Raw genomic sequence first — 21,684 nt, forward strand, 5'->3', positions numbered from 1 at the left:
GTTAATGTCCCCACCCTTATTTGGTTTGCACTGTTTTTCAAACAGTAAATGTGCACCTTTCTGTCTAGTCACAAAGTATGTGCAGAAATATAACCTGCACAACCACAGGCTCATCTCTTTTCATTTTGATGGTTTACATCTGAAAGATCTTAAACACATTTCTTAGAGGTTTTCTTTCTTTTTTTTTTTCATAGTGGGGTTGATTCCACTGACAGGCTAAGCTGTTCTTCATAAGCAATTTATCTTATCTTGGTGAGATATGATTAATAATGAATTTCTGTTTATTATTTCAATATTTACATTATGATAAATGACTAGAAGGGCAAAATATAAGAGGAAAGGTTATTTATTTTTGCTTTATATTAATCTAAAAGTATATTCTAAATGCTTTTATATACAGCAAAAATGACTATACAGTGTAGAGAATAATTACAGAAATAAAAGTTTTAAACACCAGATGGGTTCCACTGTATATTGCACATTAAAACATATTTCACTGTAGATTTCTTTAATAGTTCCTAGAGTAAAAATATCAAAGAGCAAGACTGAGTATTTGGGAAAAACACCTTTTAACTCAAATACTGATACATTTGTGCTCCTTCAAAATGGCACTATGCAAAGTTCACCCTCTTTAACAAATTTAGTGCTCTTTAATCGCTCATTACACATGCTTAAAATCACACTGCCTTTGGTGTAATTCCAGTTTTTCTTTCCCATCATCAACTGTACCTAGAGTGAGCTTTTACTTGTGCATTAGATGCAAACTAAAGACTTTTTTCTTTAGAAGTCTTCATGTATTTGTGTCAGTATGGCCTATAAAAGAGTAAAAGATATAAGAAAATATTCCAAAGGTGACGAAGGATGTTCTATGAAATTAGACACAGTGCAACCAATTAAAAAAGACTGGATGAAGGGATACTACAAAAATCCTGACTGTCTCTATGTGAAGTGCTTATTCACTAATAGTGTGCAAAAAAGAGAACATAAAATATTTCTTTTAAATATTTAAAGAACAATGACTTTAATTAACACCAATTAAACTTCATTTGGCCATGGTCCAGTCATGGCAATTTGTATGTAATCACATTTAGATACAAAACAGCTTGCGTAGGTAGTTTACCAAGGCAGTAACCAGATTGTGTGAAATAAGAATAAAAAGGAAGTGTCAGGGATGACTGATTACCAAACACAAATGTAGAGAGGTTTTTAACACTGCTAGAAAGCAATAGACATTTAAAGGCATTTAACAATTTACCTTTCTGCTTTTCTGTTCAACCAAACAGACAATCACATGCATCAGTCAGTGAAATATTACCAGGGCAAACAGCCTCAGCACAGCAACTGCAGCAAACTTCATGACTGGAAGAGAGGGCACTGAGTCTGTCTCCTTCAGCAGTTTCACATGCATCACTGTAATGGGAGGCTTCTCCATGCCAACATACCCATACTGAGTCCATGTAAGTGCAAATCATGTCCAGTCGTGAGCTCAACCAAATGCTGGGCATTCAGAGAAGGCCCAGTCAAAACCACCTGCAGGGTTTAACTTTATAGGCTTGATGACTGGGAAGTTCAGTATGAGCCGTTCATCTTAAAAGAAAAGGGGGAAAAAAAAAAAGTCAGTGTTAGCATAACCATAACCACAACCATAAAAACAAAACATCTGGTATAGGTCAACTCAGGACAGAGAGAGTGCTGAATGATAGGGCATAATGGTCTGAAGTCATTGTTAGAGAAATCATTGTTACTTCAAGCTAATTCTAAACAAAGTGTAACATCCTGGCCATACAGACGGGTGACAAAATAAAGTAAAAAGTGTTTTAGTAAGGTGTTGGTCTACCTCAGGGCGCTAGGACAGCTTCAATGTGCCTAGTAACAGATTCGACATGCCTTTGGAACTGTAATGGAAGGATATACACCATTCTTTCAAAAAGTCTTTCCTCAGTTAGAGTTTTGATGTTGGATGGCGGGGAGATCTCCCACAGGTTTTCATTTTGGTTGAAACCATTCATGAATATGGACATTATGATCCTGGAACAGACTGTTCTGATCAGGATAAAAATGTTTCATCATAGGATTAAATTTAATCAGTAGACAGAATAACTTTTTATTGATTTGCAGTGACTCTTCTCTCTAAGGGGACAAGTGAATCCAAACCATGACAGCAAAAATAAACTGCGTCACCCATCTACACATTATATCACAAGTGTTGTATCATTTGGAATGCAGGAACTTGGAAAAAAAATATATTAGTGAAATGTGCAGCAGTAGGTCTATAATACTGCTCAATATTTTCACACTATCCAGAATTCACAGCAGATCCATAGCATAGTGGCCGCAATCGTACAGCATGCGTACACATCTCACACTGCTTAACTAAAACTGATGAGCAGTAGCCTCTTTCCCACTTTTTAAAATCTCCAATGGATAATTACTGTAAACCGCCATGTATATATGCACTCTGGTTTCTTCTATGTTTGGCATGACCACGGACTGAAACATGAGTTAAAATCAACACCTGAGTGCTGCGCTTGATGTCAAATCACACTCGCATCTAAAAGTGATGCAGAAGCACATTGTATGTTGTGCTGGCTGTGGCATAAACAGAAATTAATTTCAATGGAATGAGGAAATATACAAAATAAAATCACAATTGTTTTCCTGCTCTGTACAATTGAACTGGTAAGTGTGACACGCTTGTGCATTTCACGTGGATGTCAGACAGCAGTAGGCGCGGTGATGACATGAGCTGGTTATTTAATCATACAAGGCAGAATCTACCATCAAACAATCTTTCCATATTAATAACCTTGCCATAAAATACCTGTATGACAGTTCCACTGAAAATGATTAAAATAACATGAGGAGAAAATTACACCTTATATTATAAATCCTGATCTACGTTTCTTTTGTAGTAAACTGTGCTTATAGTGTAGCTATCTGGCGAGTAGCTTTCACACAGAAACAGAAAAAATACATCAACCCAACTCCCTGATCACAGCCGCTGGTATCCAATAAAATGTGATTAAAGAAAGGAATGCATTTATATAAAAAACTTATTATAATCAGTATAGTAAATGTTATTACCTAACAGGGCATACACTTTAATAGTATATATAAACTTCTATTACAGCCCTTCAGAATTTGAGTTTGACACCACTATATATAATGATCTCTGTATGGATCCTATGACTGCAGTTAATCTATGCAACTCGATTATGCAGAGATCTCGATGCCCAGTCCAACCACCCAAAAGTTTATTGGCTTGTGTACTTGAGGCGTGCTCTCCTGCCCATACCATGGCTATGAGGACAAAGTTGAGTAGCTTTCATCAGCACGATCTGAAGCCTGCAGGTCGAACAAGAACAAAAGCAGATTATTCTGCTATGTCCATGACCAACTGATTTTAAGCACTCAAAAAAGTGGCCAGAGTACAAAAGCCTTTGGAGTACATTCATGCATTGTCGAACTGTTTTTTAGGGGATTTAACCCTTGTGTTCTGTTTGCTATTTAGCAACAGATGCATAGTTTATGGGTCATATTGGGCATTGAGACCGAAAATAAATATTTGATATAATATCTAAAAATAAATATTTGAACTGACTGATATCGAAGACATGCATGTTTTTGGGTAACAGTAAAGATGCACAAACCCAGTTCCCGTGCCTTGGGATGCTCCTACCATTAGGTGTGTGTAATCAAGTATGACTGAAAATAAGACATGGTGGTAATGTAACAGAGTGAATCCACCTATTTGTTTTATATTTGTAAAATGCAGTTGGTGTCAATTGATATTTCACCACTCTTTTATAATCTAATTTACTCATAAGTCAAAATGCCCGAAACATACATAAATATGTGTGTGACATAAATATGAATGGAGATGGGGTAATGGCAAATGCACAAAAAGTAAATGCGTCCTTTTTTCTTGCTCAACGGAGAAAATGAGCACGTCAACTTTGATGCTGAAAATCATGAAAGTTTAATATGGTTTCACTTTAGTTAAAAATGTTAAATGGGTCATTTTGATTTGAATAGAAGAAAAGGGTTAACGTGAGTGTAGATTTGTTCCTTGGAATTACAGTTCCCTTGTAGAAAACAAAGCCAAGTCAGTAAAATAATCAGAGAATTCTAGAAAACACTCCAGTAAAGTAACCCTGGATTGTAGCTAAAGAAATAAGAAGAGGGACAAAATGCAGACATGCAGATAAAGTGACACGCATTCATACACCCATATCTTACTAGAGAACTCAAACAGACCTTGACAAAGAAAGGACAAATTTAGTATTCAAATGGATGGCCATGTGCTCCTACAGATGCACTAAAAAACTACTTAACCATAATTAGCTAAATAGGCCAAATCAAGTCTTTAAAACATAATGATAAATACTCAAGGGTTGAGTGGCTGTTTCTACACCAGAATGGCTAATTAAGACATAATAAGACATAACAGAAAAGTAGCTGAGGCTTGTACAATAGTATGCCCCCCACTGTTTGCTTGAAGAGGGAAATCATGGTGCAAATAAAGTGTAATTTTTTTCTGTCTTTAGGTTCGTGCAGAGCTTATATTTGATTACTGGCATCTGTTTAAAAAAAATTGGGAGTACAATGTGTTTTAAGGTCTGTATCTTAGATGATGTGCAGCGAACTGTACATTAAAACGTGTGCGCTCTCTCTCTCGCGCACACACACACACACGCACGCACGCACACACGCACGCAAACAGAAACAGAAACATGTCATGCAGTCTAATAGTGCTCAGTAAGTGCAGCTGTACTCATTCCCAGTTTCAGCCTCACACCAAGTGTAGACAAACAGAGGAATGCATCCTCTGACAGACAATTCACCAATCCAGCCTTTTTGACCCAAAGCAAGAGCAGGCCATGCCACAGAACCAATCAATTTGCGTTACAGTAGAGAACATGAGTAATAAAGTAAATATTTAATCAATGCACTGCCAACTCTTTATAGGGTATATTATGGAAACTCGATTAGAACCACAGGAAGAAAATGACAGGGTCAATAGGGAACCTTTGCCTTTCCGACTAACTACAATAAGGTTTCCCTAAACTGCACATGTGACAATATAATATTCTGATGTATTCCTATTGTGGCCATTAAACTACAATAAAGCTATTTGAACAGTTTAAATCAGGGTGGATTCATGTTAGTATTTCTGTTCACTGGGTGTACATGAAAGTAATAACAGGAATACACTATATCGCCAAAAGTATGTGGACACCTGACCATCACACCCATATGTGGTTCTTCCCAAAACTGTTGCCACAAAGTTGGAAGCACACAAATGTATAGACTGTCCTTTTATGAGGTAGCTTTGCAATTTCCCTTTACTGGAACTACTAAGGGCCCAAGCATGTTCGAGCATGACAATGCTCCTGTGCACAAAGTGAGGTCCATGATATATAAAATATAATACAACAATATTCTTAATGACCCAGCTGGCTTTGTAAAGATGTTTCAATTTACATTAAATATGGCTATAAATAGCTATAAATCAGAATGCATTGCGATAACACAGCCAAATGGCAGAAATGAACCATTTAAAATGTTTAAACATTCGCTGTTGGCCAAGAGAGCTAATGTGCACTTGTTTGCAGGATTGACAGAAAAAAAATTTCCACCCCAACTACAACTCACAAACTGCACGAAAGACTTGAAATTAGCCCAAACTAGCCCAGCAAAAAAGTCTGCATTTTCATCATGGCATGCACATATTTCTGATCTGTTGTTTCAAAACTAGTCCAATTTGGCATTAAAAAAAAATAAAAAATAAAATACTACCTTGGCAACCCTTCTAGCGTGACTCAAGGGGCAGGTGTGTGAAGCACAGGAGCTTTATTTTGCTGTGCTGTCAATCTCACACAGCTCTCTGTAGCTTATACATGTTTTCTGAATCCTGCTTTTTCAGATGTATGCACTCAAGAGCCTCGCACTGAACGATATATGATTCGCATGATATATTGGAAGTATGAAGTCTGCAAAAACCAAAAAAAGTTACAATTGTGCTGGCTCTCCCCTACATATTTTTATATCTTTTAATCACCGAAAAGGGAAGTCACCTAAGAAAAACCTTGCACTACCTCCGCTTGTAGGAAAGTCATATTGCGTTAGTTTTATTACACATTACTCATGTAAGACATGACAACAATTATTCAAGGGTGGAAAAAACCTTTCAGTGACCTGCATCTTACAATGATCAAACATGCTGATTCTAATCTGGCCCTACTTATGTTTATTACAGCTTCCAAAAAAAGCCTGGCAGTTCCATTTCCCACAGTTACACTCTCTCAGCACAGTACAGTTTAGAGATCGCGACTCTCCTGACTTAAATGCCTGTAATTCTCTTTCTAAATACATAAACCTCCATCCAACAACAAGACTTAAATATAAATGCATATAAATTGTAGGTATTTGCAGAAAATTACACAAAATTTATCCTACATTTTACCTTCAAAGATCTAGGCAATGATAATCTCATATTTGCTTTAAAAACAAAATTTCAGCCTGCATACACATGTGAACAATGTGAAAATCCTTTATGAAAGGACCTACCAGTGGGTTCATCTACAAAGGTGCATTTATTTTAACTCCCTGGCAGCACCAACCTTCTCAAGAATGACATTTCTTGAGGCAAACTTAAGAAGATTTTGTAATAATAAAAACCCAGAGAAAAAAATACAGAACTGCTCTAAGCAATTCAATTCAATTTTATTTGTACTGTTTGTTTAACAAGAGACACAATTAGTTTTACAAAAACGTGGATATATGTTTAGATTTCTTTCCTATTTTACACCATATGGCCAAAAGTATGTGGACACCTGACCATCACACCCATATGTGCTTGTTGAACATCCCATTCCATATTTATTCTCCTCTCTATAAATAAGTTATATATGTTGTTATAATAACTTCCATTCTTCTGCAAAGTCTTTCCACTAGATTTTGGAACGTGGCTGTAGGTATTTGTGCTCATTGAGCCACAAGGGCATTAGTGAGGTTGGGCACTGGTGTTGGGTGAGGAGGCCTGAGGTGCAGTCTGTATTCCAATTGATCCCATGTTCATGGGGCTGACGTCAGGGCTCTGTGCTCCTCCACTCCACCCTTGGCAAACGATGTCTTCATGGAGCTTGTTTTGTGCACGGGGGCATTGTCAAGCTGGAACAGGTTTGGGCCCCTTAGTTTCAGTGAAGAGAAATCGCAATGCTACAGCATACAAAGACATTCTAGATGATTGTGTGCATACATATGGGTGTGATGGTCTGGTGTCCACAAACATTTGGCCATATAGTGTATGGCATCAAACATTATTGCCTTGAAGGTTAATGAAGAGCAGGACAATGCCTACATCAAGAATCCACACTGGGCTATTAGTTAGTGAGTGAGTGAGTGTGTGTGTGTGTGTGTGTGTGTGTGTGTGTGTGTGTGCTCACCCTGTTATTGTACTCCAGCACAAAGGGGGGGATGTCTATCTGTTCAGGTAAGATGCAAGTGAAGAGCTGCTGCAGGTTTTCTATGTGATGGACCTTCTCTTTCATCCCAGGAACACTGAATGTAGTGAAGAACCATGTGGACACCTGAAAGAGTGGAGTAATTATTGCTTGGCTCGGTACCCTTTTCTGGTCATTAACCAAAACATTAACCACAAGTCTTTTTAATCCGCGTGTTCCTCAAATTGGGTCACTATGCAACCAGAGACAAACTACCATGAGGCTAGTTTACATGAAACCAAAATAATTAAACATGGATGCTTGAGCTATGTACTATAGTGTCCTTGTAAAACTATGTTATGGCCAAACTCTGAAAGACACTGCTATACCAACTGCATCCGTCTTAAAAACAGTAATTAATCATCTAACAGAATCGTTAAGCTAGTCTGACACTGTCAAACTAGAACAGGTGAGTCGTAATAGGAATTATCTGTTGTTGAATTGCAAAGAGTTACAAACCAAATTCCACAAAGTGAGAGTAGACTAGCAAAGAACATGTGGATTCCGTTATAGTGAACTGTAGACCATTTAACATGTAAACATAAATCCTCATGACGTCTTCCAGATGATTTTGCATATGTGCTAAACACATGGAAATGCTGCTTGTATGAATCAGAAAAAGAGAAGTCAATCACATTGTGGATGCAACACTGCAAGTGTAGATAGAAATACTTTACCAAACCTGACATTTCAAAACAGGAACAAGGCTGTAGCATTTTCTGTATCAACACAATTACCTTAGAGCGAAATGTGGGATGAACAAAGTAGAAAGCCCTCAGATTTTTTTTAAACCTGGAAAAGACATAGAGGTGCATTTATGATATTCATAACCATCTCAAATAAATCATTTGCACATCATATCACAGATGAGAATAGGGGTAAATTATACTTTACAGAAAACCACAACAGTATACAACAATAACTGTGCCTTTTTCTACAGACTGTCTTTGAGATCCTCTGTCTTTAGACCAAAGCCTACAGTGCTGTCCCTGGCACACAGGGAGACTGCCAGTACTGTAGTCCAAATCTGGGGAAGTGTGATCTGAGGGGCACATCCATCACTCTTTCCCACAAAGGACACCCACTTTCCCATCACCTTTCCCACAATAGACACACCATCCAATCCAAATCCTCTTTGAACCTAAAGGAGCCTGTGTTACAGACAGCCACTGGTTTCCTCACTTCTTCTTAGTGTCCCTAGGCTACATGTGCTTGTGGCAGACGGAAAACCCCAACATACTCTCCAAGGCACTCTTTATATTCACAGCACTCTTGACAACATACACTGAAGATACTTCTGAACTTGGCACATTAAAACTGATAACGATAAGGATAATTGCCAGCTATAATAATGCCAGGAAAATCCAGGCAGACAGAAAAACATATGTATCTACTAAACACAGATCTCAAGAGTTTAAAAAACTGATGGTTGGAGTGTTTTAGTTTTTTGAATGACACTGGAAAATGAGATCAGGCCACCGGACCTAAAGCTCTATGGCCGCAAGAGTGAAGAACAGAGCCAGGGTAGGAGTCTCACATGTGAGAGATCTCCACACACATTGTATTTCTTGACAAACTTGAACACAGATGGCCTAACTCCATAGAAGATTAGATTCGATGGAACAGATACAGAAGAAAGTAAACAAAAAAGAAAGCGTTTAGTAGTGTAAAACTGTCAAAAGAAGGAAGTGAGGTTTTTCCATAAGAGGTTCTCCAAAGGCAAGATCAAAGACTGATCATCAAAAAAAAACCCTAAAGCTGTGAGGCTTGGTAACATTCCCACTCTGTAGCACTGGTCAGCTTCTTGACCCTAAACACTTCTGTTTTCTATTTTTGAGGCATTAGTGCATTGAGTGCATCATGAAAACACAAAGTAATCTTCATGATCTCATATTCAGTCATAACTTCCTTTTAACGCAGAACCTCCAAACAGAAACCCAAAACCAGGAAAGCACCTAGCCTGGACTTTCACATGTACTACTGTGTCACAATAAATCAAAACATATTGCTGCGCAGTAAAATGAAATTCTACAGTACAGCATCCACAACATGACACCACCTGTTGCATACGCCTTTACTCATATGGAGGGAGACAACCTATCGGAGTTGCCACAGGCTCTGATTTATAGAGTGTCAAAGCCAATATAGTCAGTCCCAAAACTTTAGCTGTTGCAGCCAAAATCCCCTTCCAGTTTCCCCAAACTGTGCCAAACAAAGGCTATTTCATTTCTCTCTTCTGAGAATAAACGACATCCTCTTGGCTGCATTTAAACAACAATTTGGCACACAGTAGGGCAAGGTGACAACAGAGCAGGTATATAATGGGAAAGTTGGAGTCCAAGCACACTGGCTGCACTCTTCATCCAAGTACAACAGATGGGTTGAAAAGGTCACAATCCTTGCTTTAAATCTAGATAATGGAGAGCAGACTTAGGAAGCAGAGATATGAAGCCTCCCCATCTCCCAAATGTGTGTGCATTATATGGCTTTGCAATACAGACATTTTATTTTTGGAGTTAGAAAGGACTGATAAAGGAACCATATTTTAAGCACAAATTAAATCCCACCAAGGTTATTTCATTTACTGACTGCTCTGTCATACAGAAATGGTGTTGATTTTCCAAAACAAAATCAATTCACAAAGCTCACAAAGGCTTATAAGGTCTCTGGGTGGAATCTGCAAACCGTTTTGCACATTTTTTATGATAAATAATGTAATGAAACAAACTGTCTTACTTCACATCAACAATGTCATAGAGCCTCTTGAGGAAGTCGGTGTCTAGGTGATTATGTTCACTGGTGAGTGTGTGGAAATACACCATCACATATTCTTTTACTGTGATGTGGTCCATCACATGGATAAAATATAACAAAGCCTAGAGAGAGAGAGAGAGAGAGACACACACAATGTAGATCCTTAAAGCTACTGGTAATTTAATATAACGCATGTAATATAACAAATTAATTTATAAAACTCTCTCTTTTACCTTCTCCATATCAATGAGAGTTACTGGAATATTTCTGCCTACCACAACCATTACTGTTCTGCCACACATGTCAACACCTGTGGGCAAAAACAAAGCACCATGGGTAAATAAATTTGAAAACAAGCTCCTGGATCTTAAATCTGCCATTAGCCTCTTACAGAGTCTGTTTTAACTAATCAAAATACTTCCAGTTTCAGTTACTCTCCTCCTCTCTACAACCCATTTACTGTTAATTAGATCACACATTTTGGAATAATTGCACCCAGATCATCTAGATATGAATACAATACAGTGTGCCCAATTTTAGCCAAAAGCGACAAGGTCAATTACTGAGGTCATGCCAATTAGTAGCGTAGTAATATCTCTGCATTATTGTCTTTCTATGAAAACAGTCATTTTAATTTAATTTTGTAATTAGTGATTACAGTGTTTCATCTTCCAGCTAAAGCATACACAGTGCTGCAGAGCTGTCTGTTTTGTACTCGGTAGGATAGTTCACCACATACAGCGATGACATTACCTAACCTGAACAACTTAGAGATGATCGAAAACATCACCACAGCAACCATTACTTTGGTGTCTATTTTTGATCCCGAAATTGCGAAGCGAGAGAAGCGGATTACAGAATCTCCTGCTGGTGTGCTCAATGAGCTGGAACTAAGGCTTCCTGCCCAGTTAGCAAACACATGCAGTGAGAAGATCCAGCACACACATGTGCACAGAGACACACAATGAGAAAGAAAAAAAAGGAAAGAGAATGAGTTAGTGTGTGCTGGAGACAGACAGAGAGAGTGAGAGATATTATAATAAATAAAAAAAAGGCATCATTAATTCGAAAATTCTGGAAATGTGATCATATGTTCACATACACTTATATGATGAATAAAAGGATTGAAAGTTGAAACAGACCAGTTTGATATAGGGCCTTTAGCGCCGCTATGTCTGAGAGGTCCTCTGCTCGCGCTCTGCACAGCCAGCGGTTATAGCTACAAGATAACAGGACGAGAGAACTCAGTCTCATGAGGAAACTTGAATACAGTCAACACAATGCCCAAAACATGATATATAAACACAGCTGATAACAGGAAAAGGCAAAATATAACTTATTCAACTTAAGAGTCTTTTGATAATAAACTTTGATGATAATATTTTAGGATTCAATATTAAACTGGCATCAGAAACCCTAATCTCAGATCATGAATGTTCCTTCATGTAGAGTTCTTGAAGTATGTGTGCTCTGCTGAAGTAAGCTGCAGTGCGGAGGACGTTCTTACTTCCTCTGGTGCTGTTTCTGTTGGGCTGCTTCAGAAAGCTGACTCTGAAGAATCAGCCTTCGCTGCTTATCCACGTCTCCTTCCATTCTTGCAAAAGCATGATTACCCACCAGTCCCAGGTCTGAGTCTCCAGAGTCATCCTCGGAGCCATCTGAAACACACAAACACACACACACACACACACACACACACGCATGTGCACACAAACATCACAATTGACATATTGTGGTCAGTGAATTTAGTTGCATTTAATGTTAAATTCCACACACACACACACACATATTTTTCACAGACATCATCTGCCAAGACAGTATGGCCATAAAAAAAAAAAAAAAATTCAATCATAATTCCTAGAACTAGGTATGAGACGTGGAACCCAATGACTTCAGCTACATAATACTTGGCTCTTTTTTCAGCCAGCTTGCAGGTCCAATGTAACACTTCAGTCACAGTGACTTTTTTTCAGCTCTCTTCTGTTCAAGGATTACTGTAAGTGAGACTTTTCTTGGAAATATTTAAACAAAACAAAACAAAACAAAACAAAAACAAAAACAAAAAAAAAAACAGTCATGGTTGCAAAACTGTATCACACTTCTTTTATGAAAAGAAAAAAAAAAAAAAAACATAATTGAGGCGACATCAGGACTAAATTAAGTGCAGATGTATTTGAAAGTTTATTTTTGGCCAAAGAGGCCCAATTAAATTTAATGAAGAATCTGAGATTTTGGTTTTCTGATAACGGCACCACGTGATCCTTTTCAGCCACTTCAAAGGCTCAACAACCTTGATTTGCCCTGAACAGTCAAGGCTTTAGAAACGGTTTCACACAGAGAATTTGGGCTGTCCTCCCATATCATAAACCACAGCACCAAGTCCAGGCGGGGAGATAGTGTGTGTTTATTTTTACTGGGAGCGGCTAATACACAGTTTGTTTGAGCTGGATCAATAGCTCAAAGGAGGGGTGGTCACCTCGACACAGCTGGACTACAGGCCACAGGATCTGGGCCTGAGAGAATGGCTGGCAAACCTGCGTTGACAAATAAACACGTCCACGTAGGCTTACTGACACCAAGCAAACAAGCCACTCACCATACAATCCCACATCACACACCACAACAATGCCTCAAACGCAGACTAATATGGGCTCTGAGTCTGTGGGTTTTGAGTGATAGATCATGGTGTGCCAGCTGAAAAGGCCTCCTGAGAACACCACTCAGCATTCAGAGCAGAAGATGGATGACTAGAGAGGAAGAAATGGTTCATTTAACAATTAGACTCACCTAAATCCACACCACAGTAACCAGCAGCCCGTCTTACTGCATTAGCAGGACAGACTAAAGACCTTCCGTTCTACTAAGATATAGATTACTAAACTTTCATCACTGTGAGAAAAACATTTTCCCATGAAAAGCCACCCTTCCCCAAAAGAAACACTCTTTGGCAAATCTGATGATGGAAAGCTGGAAACAATGAATATGATTAATGAATGGTTTGGAATACTGTATTTGCAGTTCATGCTTCAAATCCTTAAAGAGTAACACACAAGTCTGCAGTTTAGGTCATTTTGAATGCTGAATGGCTTTTGGCTGGAGGTGGTTTTCAAGTGATACAGAAACAGCACGGTCATATTAAAATATTTGCATAAACTTCCAGTCTTTTCAGTTGTGTGTAAAGCTTATTTACTTTCTTTCAGCTGACTAAGCATGTTGTGCACATACTGAAACACACATGCCAGGTTAGCAGGGTCTCACCATCCAGGCTGCCAGGCTTCTCAGTAATGCGGATCTGCCTCTCAGGCACCACTGGCTCCCCCTCTGCATTACCGATGTCAGCAGGCAGTAGAGGCAGGCTGGCTCGCTCCTCCTCCTTTGAGCGTGGGTAATAAAGTGGCAGTAACTTCCTATACACTGCCTGAATAGCAAAAGCCAGTCAGAAACACACACATCAAAGTTAAATGTAATCACATCAATCACAAGCATGTTATTCTGTGATTTATGACCAAAGCAGTTAGAATGCAATCAGAATACAAACACACAAGCAAAAACTGACTTTAAACCAAGTCTTATCTAAAATCAGTTTTTTAATAGCTCACAGTCCAAACAAAGCAATTCAATTCTGTTTTCAACAAAGACAACCTCAAAATAAAATTAGACCCATCTGAGCTTGCTGATAATGAATACACATGGCATGAGCTAAACTGGTGATCTTTTGCGCCAGCAGATAGGAAATGGAACAGACCTCCTCAGTATCTGACACTGCGAACACCACAGCCTCTATGCTTTCTCCATGGTTCTCCAGAAACCTGCGCACAGTACCTGACAAAAGATATGTAATATAACACATTATTAGCAATGTGTTTCTTTTTTTTAAAATAAGTGAATTTATTAGTTTGTGAAAGTGACTTACGGAAGGTTATGTGAGTAGCATCTTCGATGGGATATCCTCTCTTTGCAGTACTGATCACACAAAAACCCACGGAGGTCATGCCATGCTCCCTGGATTGAAATGTGAACAGAGAGATAATCAGACATTAATTTACATACATTCTGTATCTCTGGCACAGCAGTGAGTGAATTATCATTCTGCTATAGAGAAGCGGACAGTGTTTCTGGCAAAGAATTTCTTTGCATAAACAAGGTGCAATTTAATCAAAAGCTCCTGCGGGTGTTGGTCACACCCAGTAGGGCCCAAAACAAGCTATACAGCCCTGGTGTGTGGAATTTGAGAAGATTAGTGACGGTAGTTTAGGGTTGCAATCTGGAATATCCTGACCTGTTTTTGTCAAAAAAGTTCCTAGCCTCCTGGCTTCTATATTTGTTCTTAAAAATGCTGATGTTTTCTTGTGTAAAAATTCAACTATGATTTCTCAAGCCCTTAGAGAGACAGCGATGGTTGTGTGCTAATTTCCCACTATGTGATATAATACTTACTTGGCAAGTTGCATGACATTTCTATAGCAGCTGTATAAGGAGCTCTCTGCAGCTGTGCGATACTTGGCTTTATATTTGGGGCCAACTGTATGTATAACAAATCGTGCAGCCAAGTTGAAGCCCTCTGTCATTTTTGCTTCCCCTGTCCGACATCCTGTCAAAACACACGCACAATCCTGTCAGAATGTACAACATATCAGTTCCATAATGCACAACATTGTTTTAAAACATTAACTGTAGAAATAAAAGGAAATAACAGGAATACGTGGTTTGCTGTGTTGTTGCCAGTCTTCCGTATCCTCACTGAGTAGTGCCCCCTACCTTTCAGTTTGAAAAGTTCATCCCTGAGCTCAGGGCCGGCGTGTCTGTGAATGCTGTCCGAGATCGGGTTCTTGTCTGTAAGGGTCTCGTTGCTCGTATTCACAATGGCAGTGCAGCTCAAGAGTGCCACATCGCCTTTGCTGGAATGATAAACACACCACAGACTATTAGATCAGTGTAGGGGCAAATTTAAATTTCATCACTTAAGCTGAAACAGAACATGTAAATTTGTCACAACTGCCAGAAAACTTACTCATCCAGTTTTCGGAGAATTAATTATTCCAGTTTTTGTTGGGAGATTTGGGCTGAGTGACTTCAGTACATAAAGGCATATGACTAAGTGGCAGTATACAACTGGACTAATGTATAAAAAGTGAGAAAATTCTCTGAAGGTCAAATCACTCGTTAAACGGGAACAGGACAGATGTGATTAGAAACACGTCTCCTGTGCTGCATTTGTAAATCACTAACATAACTAAAAGATGTGCTTTCTTAAATTGTTTAGGTTTTATGCAGTACATGACGCAAAAGTTACTCTCTGGTATTAATCACCTTCTTTACAAAAGCAAAGGCTATTAAAAATAGCAGAGTTCCTCGTTTTAAGAAAAGAAAAAAAACCCCAGAAGCTCTGTAACTGGAGTTGTGCAAAAAGCATGCAATCTTACTGAGGAGCATACGATGGAGCATATGCAATCATGTGTGCGTGCACTAACAAGAATCAGGAGGCAGGTTGTGGGGTAGTTGAATATATGAAGCCGGGACCTGTCGAATGCAATTCTCACCATCATAATAGCTTAAAAACTTATATTTTCCTTCCCGTTCAGGGTTAGATTCTCTACTGAACAATTCATAGTACTGAATAACATTATTTACAGTAAATAACTGATTAGTATCCCGGAACTATCAGGCATTACTAGAAAAACAAGTACTCAATTGCAGGAGGAACCATTGTGAAAACAAAGTAATGTACTGATGCTATGTGACTCACAATAGAATAATTTTCCTGTTGATATCCTCTCTGAATGGAAATGGAGAAACAGGAGAGTTTATGTGGTTTACATCTGGCAGCCTGTCAACCTCTTCCTTCTGATGAGACTTTGCTTCCTCCTTGCCATCAACCACCTCTTCAGGCTGGTCCCAGGTGGGAAGAGTCTCCACATACACAACCTGAGAGCGAGCGCCCAATGGATCCATGCTGCTGATCCACAGGGCAGCGGTGAACTGAGGACACAACATACAAACACACATCAGAAGCCTGTGGGCATGTTAGCACACTCGCTACGTATCATAAAGCAACCAGCACAGTGATATTCTAGCATTCATGGGGCATACGGGCATAAAAACTGGATAAACATCTAGAATATCACTATATTATATGCTAATGTAGCTACCAAGTAATAGAGGTCTATTTTATCCAATATCCTTTCCATATACAGCTCCCCATTAGAAGAGGGCAATATGACAAAAATATCATCACAAAACTTGAAGACATGTCTCCAATATGAATCACAAAGTTTCATTTTGCTAACTGCCAGCAAAACAGTAGTGTAGCATTAAAAAAAAAAACCTGTGAAAAGCTGAGAACAATTACATTTTCATTAAAATAAATAATAAATAATAAAAATAAATAATTTAACATTTAAAAAGGAGGGGAAAGCTACAGATAAATTAGCAATTAACTAATTTAAATATTCAGTACATATTTTAATCTAATAAACTGCTTTCAATCAGAATTTACAACCGATACCTGCGATATATCTCGGAAAATTGTATTATAACATATAATTATGTGCAAACATCAGATTGGACACCCTTACTCCCCAAAGACCATAACTGTGCCTCACTCAGCATCCATTTCTTCAGAAACAGCACACAGAACAGATAGGGTCGTTCACGACACAGAATGAACTTAGTGCAATCTATAAAACTGAACAAAATGGATCGGTGTAGCTGACCGGTGTAAAATTACGTGGGAAGCCATCTTGGACACCAGAATCACTTTTCTCCTTACTGCATTTAGGTTTCACTCGACCCCCTAAGCCCTGCTTCCCGAAGTTTAGAGCCGAAGCTGGACCAGAAAGCTAGATGTTATTGACATAACAGTTTAGTTCCACTCTGAATGTGTAAAACACGAACTAGCTCTGATATTAGATAATCACAGCATAATTATATTTTATGCCTTGATTACATAGCACTGTCTTTTTTTTAACCCTTTTATTTTAGTTTTTCTCCTACAGGGAATACATGTACAACAGTGGTGCCAACTACATCAATTACATTAATAACAAAAAGGATGGTATAGTACATCTGCTGCAAACGTTCTGCATGCCTTCAAATAAACATCAAGAGATGTAATGCAGTTAACTGAATTAATGATACTTCTCACAAAATACACAAATATTAACCTAACCCCACTTATTAGAACTTTACACATCATTGCTTACTTATATAATATCTGAAAAAAATTAAGCTACATAAATAACCTTAAACTACTCAACATTACATGGAAGGCTTTCTACACATCAGAACATAAGTAGTATACTGAATATGCTCTAAATGAAAAATTACAAAAATAACAATGCTCAATGTTTATACACAGTTACAAACCTTTAAAGATTATTTTTAAAAATACCACGCATTACTAGATTCTAGATATTCTAGACTCCTGCAGATCAAATAGCAAGATACTCATTAGTCCTTAAACCTTTCCTTCAATGTGCGATTTATTTTTTTTTTTCCAAATCTTATTAAAAGTGCTTAATTTGTCTTTTATTGCAAATCTTATTTCTTTCAGGTATAACAAATTTCCCAGCTCTCTTGCCCAAATCTAAAAATTAGGAACAGATTCTGATTTCCATAGTTGTAATATTAGCTTTGTGGGTAATATCTTGCAAAATAATTACAATTATTTACAATACATTTGTAATAATTTAAAATTATTACAATTTTGCATCACCACTCCCAGAATTCCCAGGGATCAAGCTCCATCTCAAGAATATACCTCAGAGAGAAATCTAAATATTTGCTCCCAAAGTGACTGGATCTTATAACATGACCAAAGAGAATGAAACAAAGTGCCTTCTGATGATTTCCACTTGATACAAAGTGATGAGATTTCAGGATAAATTTTATGCAGCCTAGATTTAGAATAATGTAGTCTATACTCTATCTTAAATTGTATAAGATTATGGCTAGTGTTCACAGAACATGCATTATACAGTACTGTGTAAAAGTCTTAGGCACATGCAAAGAAATGCTGTTGAGCAAAGATGCCTTCAAAAATAATGAAACTAAATGTTTCTACATTAAAAAAATACTATAAACAGCAGCAAACATTATTCAAAATAAACAAAACAAAGTCAATATTTGGTGTGATGACCCTTTTCTTTAAAAAAAAAAAAAAAGTCTCAGGTACAATGTGTGCAGTTTTATAAGAAAATGAGCTGTACGTGTTACAGAACATCTTGCAGAAGCAGCCGCAGTTCTTCAGGAGACTTTGACTGTCACACTCACTTCTTATTTTTGCAGCAAAACCCAGCAACCTTCATTATGTTTTTTTGTCTGAAAAGCGTCTCTTATGTAATATGCTGCTTTCTTTACTGACATACAAACATTTTTCTGTAACATTTAATTTTGTGCTGGAAAATTAATGTTTAGAAATCTAAAATGTTTTTTATACTGACTCGATAACACAGAAGTCATAAAATAAAAATCTATAACAAAGTTTGTACTAAAAAAAAATAGGGTGCCTAAGACTTTTGCACAGTACTGTATATTTCTCACACAATCATTCCAGATATTTTCATAGAGTACTGTCTTTTAAGATTCTGGGTAGGACAGACCAGTGACTTCATAGCTAGATTAGCCTTGTAGCTTCAGTCCAAATTAAAAGAACCAATGATCAGACAGCAAAGGCTTTGGCTGATTGACTACATTTAGGGTCAGTGGAAAGTTGTGCAAGGTGTTTTTTTTTTTTTTTTTGCCAAACTGTTCCTTAAATGAGAAATGTGTAATATTGAGAGCCCTCTCCAGTTTACAAGGTGAACTGCAGTTGTGCTGAAAACAACCCACTCAACTGACTCCACCCTTTCTGCTAAACCTATGGCTGCAATCATTAAATATGACCTTACAAATGGCTGCTACCTTCAAGCTGCCCTGATTCAGGTGACTCAGAACAGACCACAGCACGTATTTCTTGCGAGATGGTTGAGTATTGCTGAAATTGCAAGGGGATGAGTGTTGCGCCATTCAGGAGCCCCAGAAAACTTTTGACATTTGCACAATGACATCTCACTGCAGTCTGACACACAATCTAAGCCTATGTTTCAGTAACGGAACACATCAATCTTCTTGTGAAATGTGACTTGCATTTCTAAACATTATTGCACAATGAGAGGAAGATGAGGACAAGTGTTCATCTAAGACACTCTCTTCTATCACCAAACTACCTCATTAAACTCAACACAGAGTGTCTCTTTGCTTTGGGCCGTTTAACCAATAAGGATGTGTCCTAACAACAACTAACAATCGTACAGCCTTTAAATCAAATACATTTTGTACATTGGGACAGTGGGAGAGTCAGTTTGATATCTGAGAAAAAAAAATCTGTGTAGCCAAATGACATTTATTTATGGATGATCAGGGGTCATGATTATGAATCTTAAGGCTCCTTGCTTAAGATTATTTTTTTCATGTCAAAGAGTAACTCACAGAGTGAAAACACCAGAGGACTCCTATGTCACTAAGACCAAATCACAAACAATCCTAAACAGCTGCTGCATAAATGTGTGTGTGTGTGTATACGTATGTATGTATATACACACACACAGTACTGTGCAACAGTCTTGCAAAGACACATGCAAAGACATGCTGTAGAGTTAAAAAAAATATATATATATATAGTAATCTCAGGTACAATGAGTGCAGTTTTATAAGGAAATGAGCTGTAAGTTTTACTGAACATCTTGCAGAAGCAGTCACAGTTCTTCAGGAGACTCTGACTGTCACACTCGCTTCTCATTTTTGCAGCAAAACCCAGCAGCCTTCATTATGTTTTTTCATCTGAAAAGTGTCTCTTATGTAATATGCTGATTTCTTTACTGACATACAAACATTTTTCTGTAACATTTAATTTTGTGCTGGAAAACTAATATTTCGAAATCTAAATTTTTTTTTTTTTTTTTTTTACTGAATAAATAATGTAGAAGTCATAAAATAAAAATCTATAACAAAGTTTGTACTAAAAAAATAGGGTGCCTATGACTTTTTGCACAGTACTATATATATATATATATATATATATATATGACAACAAGCCTTAAAAAGTAAGACTAAGAAATTGGAGTGTTATAAGTAGTTAAAGCTCCATTCAGTCCCAAATCTAAACCTGTACACCTGTAGGTTTATTGCAGTTGTTCATGTATTCCAGATAGTTTGTGTAAATAGGGTGAAGAAAAGCCTTTACTGAAACCTCACTCAAACCTCAGTTCGCATGGACAACACTACACTGGGATGACCAGCTCCAAGAGCCCAGAGTCTAGCACTATTTAATCATTTGCTTACTAAAAGACATCTCCAAAACCTGGTAACACACCTGGTGTCACAGTGTCAGCTGAGCTTTGTGTGAGGGTTCAGCTGAGGCTTTTCTTTGCCTTACTTATCCAGATCACGTGGAGCACAAGAACAAGTCTAATAAACCCACAGAAACCTCCAATCTCAGAAAGCAAGCAACTGAACTAGTTCAGATTTAAGAGTGTTACCGTGACTAATAACGCGATGTGGTGCAGCGTTCAATGCCGAATCCGAAACAGTGTTTGACAACATTCTGCTCAAGGCTGCTTTAGGAAACCGAGATCACCTACAACCCGAGCATCGCACAGCAGTCGTGACTTCAGCAAATTTACTTATGACAACTGATCAAGAACTTGTGCCAGTGTATTGAAAAAGTAAACCAGTACAAACACAAGATCGGCACAAATTTCCATCCGTAAATAATACTTACCTCTTTACACCTAATGGAGCAGTCTAGAGCAAGTGCAGCCCACTGTTCTACGCTAAGCTAAACCAACTCAGCCTCCAAACACACAACTAACAACACACAACTAACTCAGTCTAACGGTGAATGCACTTTCTACAATACTCCAAAAATCTTGGCATTGCAAAAATTTTCCTTAGCACGCTCTCAGTCAGTAACATCTCACAATATTTGCAATTTCTAGTGACTTGCTCTGAGTTATGTAGCGCGTGTAGTCAGCTGATTCTCAGTCAGAATACACGTTCACTTCCGGAACTGTCCTCCTAAGGGATCCTCGCAATAGTCTCGACAGACTCTACACACGAAAAGTGTGCTGCGAACTTGTATAGGGTGTGAATTTTTCCAGAGCTTGGCTGATTCTGTTATCCTTTCAATGCCACCAAACATATATGAAATATGACAGAAAACATATTTGTTCAATCAAACCTTGTACAGTTGAAGGAAACTCACATATAGGACATATTGTCAGAGTAGCCCAGGATACAGCAAGCCCAAAGTAATCGAATATACAAAAATTATTTTAAGACGACAACATTATAATACAATATAAGCAATATCAGTGTATATACGATAGTTGGAGATTAAGTTTTCTTTAAACTTATGGATAGCATAAGTTTTAAAGTCTTAACAAAC

General features: G+C 37.9%; 1 protein-coding gene across 4 annotated transcripts; it reads right to left on the bottom strand.

Annotated features, from left to right (window-relative positions):
• Nucleotides 1–330: 330 nt before the first annotated feature.
• On the bottom strand, nucleotides 331–21,291 carry gdap2 (ganglioside induced differentiation associated protein 2). Of its 4 annotated transcripts, none has more exons than XM_026911790.3 (14): nucleotides 21,019–21,290; nucleotides 16,006–16,238; nucleotides 15,018–15,157; nucleotides 14,697–14,850; nucleotides 14,173–14,261; nucleotides 14,005–14,081; nucleotides 13,518–13,677; nucleotides 11,767–11,917; nucleotides 11,402–11,478; nucleotides 10,493–10,569; nucleotides 10,242–10,381; nucleotides 8,243–8,297; nucleotides 7,449–7,592; nucleotides 331–1,587 (listed from the first exon to the last, which is right to left on the bottom strand). In XM_026911790.3, the coding sequence occupies exons 2-14, from the start codon at nucleotides 16,209–16,211 to the stop codon at nucleotides 1,570–1,572; spliced, it is 1,488 nt and encodes a 495-aa protein (XP_026767591.2). In that variant the 5' UTR covers nucleotides 16,212–16,238; nucleotides 21,019–21,290; the 3' UTR covers nucleotides 331–1,569. The 4 variants fall into 4 exon arrangements, with proteins under 4 accessions (XP_026767591.2, XP_053089940.1, XP_053089941.1 ...); XM_053233965.1 differs by lacking the exon at nucleotides 331–1,587 and adding an exon at nucleotides 1,605–1,895 and having other exon boundaries at nucleotides 21,019–21,291; XM_053233966.1 differs by lacking the exon at nucleotides 331–1,587 and adding an exon at nucleotides 1,902–7,173 and having other exon boundaries at nucleotides 10,535–10,569; nucleotides 21,019–21,291.
• Between the last annotated feature and the right edge of the window lie 393 nt (nucleotides 21,292–21,684).

This window comes from Pangasianodon hypophthalmus, chromosome 5 (genome assembly GCF_027358585.1).
Source record: "Pangasianodon hypophthalmus isolate fPanHyp1 chromosome 5, fPanHyp1.pri, whole genome shotgun sequence".
NCBI classification, from domain to species: Eukaryota; Metazoa; Chordata; class Actinopteri; order Siluriformes; family Pangasiidae; genus Pangasianodon; species Pangasianodon hypophthalmus.

Bases quoted from the DNA above. Each gene is read 5' to 3' on its own strand.
- gdap2 (XM_053233964.1), bottom strand. From the start codon at position 16,211: ATGGATCCATTGGGCGCTCGCTCTCAGGTTGTGTATGTGGAGACTCTT. The intron at 14,262-14,696 runs GTAAGTATTATA...ATTTCAATCCAG, and splicing joins AATGTCATGCAACTTGCCAA to GGAGCATGGCATGACCTCCG. The intron at 13,678-14,004 runs GTCTGTTCCATT...TTTGCTATTCAG, and splicing joins CAGTGTCAGATACTGAGGAG to GCAGTGTATAGGAAGTTACT.